We start from the raw sequence: 8,756 nt of genomic DNA on the forward strand, positions 1-8,756 counted from the left end.
TACTTCCGTTATGACGTAGTTAGCTTTTATGCTAAATGGCGGTTGCGAACAGGGTGGACAGTAAACATTACAGCGGTTCTAACTGTAACTGTCTAATTATCAACAAACATGTACTCGACTGTGTCGGAAATACAGAGTAGTTACAAAATTTCTATTTTCAACTTTCAGGTCAGTAAATGTCCCAGACGGAGCGAAAATTCCCCGCCGAGGAGACGAAAACGAATCAAAGGGTAAGAGTGAACCAGAGGCAGTGATATCAGCGTAGTGTAGTCAAACTCTGCAGTTGATTTACTGTTGTCTACATGTCAGTGGGCTAATGTAACAGTAGTGCTTGGTTAGACAATGTAGTTGATACAGTACGATGTAGTTGATATGTAAAAAGACATCTGCATCATCTGTATTCCGTCAGTTGTCGTCTTGGCATCTATCCCCTGCTGTTTCCATGTGTTTTGATGTGTTGTTTGACGATGTATAATGCATAACGGCGCAGTCAAATAACGCTTAACAACTGCGATGCATAACGATAGATGCTGGAGCTAACGAGTAACAGCATCAGAACGAAAAGAGGTACAGACACAGTCAAACGACACATCAGAATGGCTACGAGTAATTCAATAGTCAAAACACTTCTTGACAATAAGGATAGTGTTGCAGTCAATCCACAAGAGCATGACAAGAAGAAAGCTAGGCTAAAGAGTTTATTTTAAAGCTAAATTTGTACATAAATTGGCTCACGCCAGCCACCGACACCGATAGTGTCTGTTCAAGTGAGCAAAAGACACTGAAGAAACCGGTCTGTCACAACTAAAGGTACTGTCTGTAGTCTAATAGTAACAAAAAGATTAATCTCGGCACTTTCATAACCCCACATAAAAATGTCAGTATCGAAAGAAATATTCGCACCTGTGTTAAGTTTGAATGTTTAAATTTTCAGTTGAACTGATGGAAAACGAGGAAGAAGAAAAGGAACCAGAGTCTGAAGTGGCTGATCTCCGGCTAAAAGTAGAGTCCTTGCAAAAAGAGCTCTGTGAATGCAGATCTGAGCTCACCAAGTTACAGAAACAGCTGAACCAGTCAGAGAGACTACAGAGGAGCACAGAGAGCTACAACGAGGACCTGAGGAAACAGGTCAGAGATTGACAATGCCTATTTAAGATATAACCCAGACCTCTTTAACAGTTTTGGATTTTCATTGGTTTTTATCTTTATTTTATCTTCCCCTTTAGTTTTCATTTTCAGTTTAGTTTATTTGTTTACTGCTGTTTTGTAAATTTAGTTTTTATTTTGCAAAGATGCTTCATTTTAGGGTTTTTTTTTTTATTGGTTTTGTTGTTAGCTTTAGTTTTTTTTCAGCAATATGGGTTACTTGTCAGGGATGACAACCAAAAGGATCAAAACATCATGCAATGAAAAATGCATTAATTGGGCTACTCTTCAATTTTTGTTTATTGTATTCCAATTTGATATTTGAACACAACTCAAGACCTAAATTGAAATCACATGCACTTAAAAACAGTTACTTGCTGCTAGTAATAGAATATTATCCCTATGCTATACTGCCTTACTTTATTCACGGCTGTCAGATTGTGCAGAGATTCCCCCAGTAAAATTGTTTAGCAGATCTTAACACATCCTTTTATGCGGTTAGTTCAGTTAATAAATTAAAGCCAATCACTGAAATTAATAGCCATGTTCATATCATGTGCAGTCTTTCATAAAAAACAATCTGCTCTGTTTTTTACACTATGATGTACGTTGTTACAGAAGTTGTTTTAAGAATGTCTCAGTTTATCTTTTTTTTTTTCCCAGGTTGACCAGCTGAGTGCTGAGATTCATGAACGTAAGAAGAAAGATAAAGACAGAGTTGACTGTGAAACTCAGACAGAAGAATATGTATGGACAGAAACAGGTGTGTTCAATTTGTGGTTTAATTAAATGAAATGGGCCTTCAATTTTGTCTGAAAGGATTTGCCTATTCAATAAATTTTCATTCTCCTCTCCAGATTATTACAACTATTACTATGGAGGCTATACACAGAACCAAGAAGCCTCGTATACTCAGAGCACACAGGTTTTGCCCGACACAGAGGCCTCGTACATTCAGGAAGGCCAGCGCACGGAGGGTGCAGTGAGTACAGCTGATGGCAGCGAGGCAGCCGAGGTGCCAACAACAAACGAAGCAGAAGCTGCTGATGTGTCAGAACAACCTGACAGCAGTGTAGCTGTCACAGCAGAGGTTTGTGTTATTGATAAAGTGGCTGTACTCAAAATTTTCTTGGAGTGGAGGTTGTTGTAGATGCTTAATTTGGTTTTAGTTATAAGAATGAATGAGGAAATTGGGGTTTATATAATGATCAATAAATGCAATTCTCTCTTTCAGGGCGGTGATGGAGGATCAATAGCTGACATGTTGAGGGCCACTGCTGAAGAGGCCATGACACAGACTGGGTTTGTCTTTGATGAGACCACTGGCATGTACTATGACCACAGCACAGGCTTCTACTATGACTCGGTTTGTCAAACATTACCATCTCATCAACATTAGGTTTCCAGTAGCAGAAACTTGGGATTCTGAATAAATGTTTTTTTTTCTTCTGCAGGCCAGTCAGTTGTACTATGATGCCAACACTGGCATTTACTACTACTATGATGCAGAGAGTGGACGATACCAGTTTCATTCCCGGATCGAGGTTCCTGCTGTACAAGCCACAACAGAACCTTATCCAGATATTAGCAATGTTGAAAAGAAGGGCAGAAAGTTTAAGAAAGGGTTCAAGAAGAACTCACAGCAGGATGAGAAGGTATGTAACACATGGATCTGGATGGATGCATGAACAAATATATGTTTTTATCGATATCTGACAGCTGGCTTTTGACTTTGTAGTTCCTCTGGAACACTGGTGTGTTTAGTCATATTTGGGTCTCAGCCTTCAAATACTTATATTCTTTTTTATGAAATTGAGGATAGTTGACTAAAGGCATATCCTCTGACCTAGGTGCAAGAGGTGTCTAACTCATTGGCTAAAATGAAGATTTCTTCTGACTGGAATACTGCTTATCACAGAGGTACATCTTTAAATCTCTATATTCAAAACAGCTCTTAAGAAGGATGTCAATTCATACTTCCAAATATTTTGCCATCAAAGTTATTGAAATATATCACTATGTATAATTCATACCAATACAATAAACCTGCCAGGGTCTTTTACTCACACAAGTAACCCATATAATGTTTGAATATAATTGTAGATTTCTGAAGGAGCAGTATTGTAACAAAAAGCATGAAAGTAAATCATTAGACAAAATGAATGATGTGATAGGAATAACAAAAAAAGAATAGTATAAGTAGAATATAAAGGTATTGCTCTTTGTCTTGTCACAGTCCTCAAACCTTTTTTTAAATCTAATAATTATTTCTGTTTTTAATGATGATCCAATGATCATTAGAAAATTGTCATTCACAACAATGTCTCATTGGCTTGACTCCATAATATTGATAATGTAATAATATTTTTGTGAATTTGTATTAAATCACTGAATTTGGTGGAGGCCTGAAGTAAACTGTATTTGAAGACTGAGACCGTGTGCAAAACACTACCAGATACAACAAAAATGTGGGATCTAAACTTAAAACAAAAAGATTGAGGAAATTTGTGTTTGGTACGTTATTTCTTTGTTGTTACAATGCTTCTTGGTAATAGATCTTATACCGTTAGAAAGCCTGTTTATTACCCTCTTAAATGGTGCCACATTTGTAAGGATCATGCATTTGTGGGATGAGCAGCAGAGCTGAGTATGTGGGTTGCACCCATGAAAAATGTGCCAAATTTTCTCTGCCAATGCCAAACAGCTTATGTTGCTGTTGCTATTGACTCTTGTTTTGAGCTTCTGGTACCCCAGGTGCTGCCACTCAGGTGCCTGATTGGCAGCACCTGAGAAGCATGGGCCCTGCTACAGTGGCCAGTAGATGTCTGCTTCAAGAATCGGCATGCCATGTTTGACTGATCTGGATAGGGCCTGTCGGTTGGGCAACTTCAAGCTGGTGTTCCGTAAAACCAAGTTGCAGCGTTGTTTGGAGTGAACCCTTGTACCATCTCCAAACTGAAGGCCAAGTTCCATATAACAGGGAATGTCAGAGACAGGCCGCAAAGTGGGCGTCCCAAGAAGACGACACCCCAAGAATAGTGTTTTCTCACCCTGTCAGTAAGAACTCTATCCTCCAAGATGACAACACTCACCCCCACAGAGCGGGGTTAATCAGAGACTACCTCCAGAATTTGGGAGTGGAGAGGATGGAATGGCCTGCCAGCAGTCCTGACTTTAACCCCATTGAACACTTGTGGGATCAGCTTAGGTGTGCTGTTCATGCCAGAGTGACCAACACAACCACAGTGGCTGACTTGCGACAAATGCTGGTTGAAGAATGGGATGCCATCCCGCAGCAGTGTGTGACCAGGCTGGTGACCAGCATGAGGAGGAGGTGCCAGGCTGTTGTAGCGCGGTATGGTTCTTCCACACGCTACTGAGGCTCCTGTTTGTTAAATGAATAACTTATTAAATTGCCAATATGTCTTGTTTCTTCAGACTTCAATCCTCCAATCCACCAGACACCAATCAAGAGTCAATGGCAGAATAAGCTGTTTGGCATTGGCAGAGAGATTTGGCACATTTTTCATGGGCGCAACCTACATACTCAGCTCTGCTGCTCATCCCACAAATGCATGTTCCTTACAAATTTGGCATCATTTAAAAGGGTAATACACAGGCTTTCCAGCAGTATAAGATTTATTACCAAGAAGCATTGTTACACCAAAGAAATTATGTACCAAACACAAATTTCCTTACTTTTTGTTTTATGTCTACAAAGCCAACTTGCCCGCTGTCAGAGACTCTCGGGGGATGTTGGTCTCACTCTTGACTGTCTGATGGCAGGGAGTCACGCATAATGAGGTTAGGATGGAGGAAGACGAAACCAAGTGGGTTGAAAAACAAACAACTAAAAGGACCTCAGAACAGCGAAAACTCAAGCAAAGGTCTCACAGTCCAGATGTGGCACCACGACGAAGAGACTCTTCAAAACGAGAGGAGAGAGAAAAGTCATCCTCAAAGAGGAGGAAACAGAAAAATGGTACCCATTGTGACGATAAGGGTAGTTCAAGGAAGAAAAAAAAGAAATCCAAATTGAAAAAGGAGAAGAAGAAAAAGAGCCAAAGTGATGACTCAGAAGGGAACAGTGAACCAGAGGAGGGTGAAATCACAGAGTCTGAGAAGGAGGAGTGGGAATCATCTCCTTCAGTTTCATCATCTTCTCCGCTTTCTCCCTCTCATGGAAGCCCAGAGTCAGAAATGGAGACTCAAATTCAGGAAGGTGAGGGGAGAGGAATTCAGAGTTTGGTCAGGCACATGTCATCACTCTTTATTCTTAGGTTTATTGGTTTGATCTTGTAGAATGCTAAAGAACGTTAAATCCCACTAAGGACACATTAGTCTCTGATAATGATGTGTCTTCTTTCCTTGTAGCAGTCAAAGACATTTGGCCTCCCTGTGTGAGAGTGACAGTGGTCAGATCTCCAGTGCTGCAGGTGGGCACACTGTTCATCATCACAGCTGACTCTCTAGCCACCATTGGCAGGTTTGTTGTATTTTTCAACTAAGAATTTGATACTTCATACTGTTGATACATAGAAGTGGCAGAGTTTGATTTTAGATCAAGAAACCAGAGGTGGAAATAATAGTCCAAACTTCAAGACAGAATGCTGTTTTTCTATTGCAGAGAGAAAGAAATGGACCATGCAATCCGAATACCAGAGATGGGAGTCAGCAAGGTACCCTTCTGCTCTTTGAATTTCACAAGAATTTAATGAGATTAACTGTTTTATTGCAGAGTTATGCATTGTTGTTTCCCTGTAATCTGTGTCTCCAGTTCCATGCAGAGGTGTACTTTGACCAAGAGCTGCAGGGCTACATGCTGGTTGACCAGGGGAGCCAGAATGGCACCGTCATTAACGGAAACAGGATATTACAGGTTGACAGTTTGTTTCTGTTTTTTTTTTAATTCAACAATAAAAGACAAGTAAACATTGAACTCAGTAGTAACATATTATTTCACTTTCTTCTTTAGCCGAAAACCAAGTGTGAGCCACATGCACTGATGCACGGTGACGAGGTGAAGATGGGAGAGACTGTGCTGTCCTTCCACATACACTCAGGGACAGATACCTGTGACGGCTGTGAGCCTGGTCAGATTATGGCTCACCTCAGCAAGCACAAGAGAGAGGAGATGACGGGTGAGCCACGTTAAGAGAAAATGCATCCAAACATTGATCAAATTGCAGAAATATCCTGTGGCTAACATTGTTTTAAAAAGACCATTGATCTCAGTTTCTAAACCATACTTCTGTATTCTCCCAAAGGCCCTACTCTCACCAAAGAGGATAAAGAAGCACTGAGACAAAAGGAGCTAAAGCAGATGAAAGCTAAATATGGCCTGCAGGTGAGTGATATCATGGATAGCAGCAGCACATACAAGTTTGTGTCTTCTACTTGTAACACTTTGTGTGTATCTCTGTGAACAGAGCAGTGAATTTGAGGGGACCAAAGCATTGAAAAACCCTAAATACAAGGATCGAGCAGAGTCTAGGAGACAGACGGTGGGTAGTGAGGGAGTCTTCCAGCGAGATGATGCACCTGCTTCAGTTCACGAGTAAGTACAATGCTGCTGTCTAACTGTTAGAGAGGTAAACAATGATTGAGTTTATAATCATGTGTTATTTGCCTTCTTAAAGGGAGATCAGTGAAGTCAATAAAGGACGAAAAATGCTGGAAAAGATGGGCTGGAAGAAAGGAGAGGGACTTGGTAAAGAGGGGACTGGAATTAAGGACCCGGTAAGGATATCACACAGATTTGACATAAATGTATCAGAAAGCAGAGCATGAGGTCTTGATGATTTTCTCCTCCTTTCACAGATTGAACTGAAAATCAGAAAGTCTCAGTCAGGTTTGGGGGCCAGTGCTGCTATGTCTTTGGATAGTGTCTCTGTGACCAAATCAAAATCCCAGAAGAACTGGGAGAAAGCACGAGAGAGATTTGCTGATACATGTCAGCCTGACTCACAGAATAACAGCACTGACAGTGCCAAGGCTTGGGTCAAATCAGAAGAGATGGAGATGACAGACTCACAGCCAGGCTGAAAGACAAGTTATGCATGAATGACTGTTGATATTCATGTTGGATTTATATACTCGGTATAGGAAGTCCTATTTTTCTGCACTGAACTAAGCATACAAGATTTTGTCTTACCTCAGAGTTCAGCCTTAGGAAACATTGCTTAAAGAGAAGTGAATGTAACTGTAGTTGAGTCACAGTGAGTTTGTAGACTGTGTCCAGTGAACTCTGGGAAATGATTCCTGTCCTCAAAGAAAACCAGCTGTGTGGTGATGCTGTATGTGTCTTTAGTGTAACCTACAGAGGGCAGAGCTGCCTTTACACCTCACACAACAAAGAGGACAAAAATCGCCTCCAGCAAACATTGACACAGTGAAGCTGTATTTCTCACAATGAGATCATGCTCTAAAGACACTACATTGGATCTGATTAGACTTCCTCCTAACAAATCATGTTAAACCAGTCACAACTGCTCTGCGTAACACTTTCAGACCTCCTTTTTTTTTTTTTTTTTAAATAAATGTTGCAGTGTTACACAATTCCCAACCTTCTCATTTGATTCATTGCCAAGATCACATCCTATTTAACTGTCTTTGGTTTGTTTGCTCAAAAGTGCGTGGAAAGATACATCTCCTTGGGTGTAAGGGCAGTGAGCAAACACTTTTAACAGTCCATCTGTGTGCAGGCTTTTATCTGTGGGTTCATTTTGAGGGTGTGTGAATATTTGCATGTGTGTGCAAGCGTACACTTGAAAAGATGCCACTGTCACACTGAATGGAAAAAGAATGCAAGAGGAGCTACAAGATCAGCACTGTAGCTTACAAGTCAATAAAACTCATGCGTTAAAGTTTTATATTCTCACTGCTTCATGTAGTGTAATAATTTTAATTGTAATAAAAGGAATAGCTGTAGGGCTTTCTGATACTAGTCAAAATGAGACAATTTTGTTAAATATTTTGGCACCATGGTGAAAGAAAAAAGCATGAGGGACTTTATTTTTATTTTATCAAAAAATGCAAGCAAACGTGTATACTGTCTAAACTGCACAAAAAGAGAATATTAACATATTCTTGCAAGCAAGACAGTGTTTGGGAGTTTGCTTGCAGTTCTTTTGGATTAATTCCTGTCCTACGCTCCTGTCTCTGCAAAATAGATGGAAGGATTTGGCACTTTTTTGTATTATTTTATATAAAATAGTGGAGAATTATCCAAATCCAAAAATGCTAGCTTGTAACTGCTTCAAACGTCACAGACAACAGACTTTCTTTAATCCATAAATGGCATAATCGTCAAACAGGTGAGAGATTTGACTCACATGACGCTGTTGTTGTGACTCCTTGAGCTGGCTTTCCTGCTGTTCTTCCTCTGACTTATATTTCCTCCCATTTTGATCTCTCTTCAGTCAGTGGTTAAACCCAACAACAGTACGTTTCCTTAAGCTGGTAGGCATACCCTCTTCACCGTGATCAGACTGATCAGTCGGCACAATCCCTACACTGTCAGGTTTTCTCTGACAGGTGGGTCCTCCCGTCCCTCCCACTTGATGTCTCCTCCCTTGTAACTGCTCTGACTGTAAGTAAACATTGAGCAG

At 40.4% G+C, this 8,756-nt stretch overlaps 1 protein-coding gene across 6 annotated transcripts; it reads left to right on the top strand.

Moving 5' to 3' along the window:
- Positions 1-7,941, top strand: aggf1 (angiogenic factor with G patch and FHA domains 1). 6 transcript variants are annotated; one of them, XM_041779496.1, is made up of 16 exons: positions 1-84; positions 169-230; positions 935-1,128; positions 1,810-1,909; positions 2,004-2,236; positions 2,381-2,512; positions 2,601-2,801; positions 4,933-5,368; positions 5,521-5,632; positions 5,774-5,825; positions 5,924-6,025; positions 6,122-6,287; positions 6,414-6,493; positions 6,576-6,703; positions 6,786-6,885; positions 6,967-7,940. In XM_041779496.1, the coding sequence occupies exons 3-16, from the start codon at positions 943-945 to the stop codon at positions 7,189-7,191; spliced, it is 2,253 nt and encodes a 750-aa protein (XP_041635430.1). In that variant the 5' UTR covers positions 1-84; positions 169-230; positions 935-942; the 3' UTR covers positions 7,192-7,940. The 6 variants fall into 6 exon arrangements, with proteins under 6 accessions (XP_041635430.1, XP_041635441.1, XP_041635449.1 ...); XM_041779507.1 differs by lacking the exon at positions 4,933-5,368 and adding an exon at positions 2,997-3,066 and having other exon boundaries at positions 21-230; positions 6,967-7,941; XM_041779515.1 differs by lacking the exon at positions 4,933-5,368 and adding an exon at positions 2,997-3,066 and having other exon boundaries at positions 21-230; positions 5,524-5,632; positions 6,967-7,941.
- The last annotated feature ends 815 nt before the right edge of the window (positions 7,942-8,756 follow it).

This window comes from Cheilinus undulatus, linkage group 3 (assembly GCF_018320785.1).
Source record: "Cheilinus undulatus linkage group 3, ASM1832078v1, whole genome shotgun sequence".
In the NCBI taxonomy this organism is placed as follows: Eukaryota; Metazoa; Chordata; class Actinopteri; order Labriformes; family Labridae; genus Cheilinus; species Cheilinus undulatus.

Coding starts and splice junctions, on each gene's coding strand:
- aggf1 (XM_041779468.1), top strand. CDS start 919: ATGTTTAAATTTTCAGTTGAACTGATGGAAAACGAGGAAGAAGAAAAG. Junction 2,513..2,600: donor CAGGCTTCTACTATGACTCG/GTTTGTCAAACA, acceptor TTTCTTCTGCAG/GCCAGTCAGTTGTACTATGA. Junction 6,026..6,121: donor ACGGAAACAGGATATTACAG/GTTGACAGTTTG, acceptor TTTCTTCTTTAG/CCGAAAACCAAGTGTGAGCC.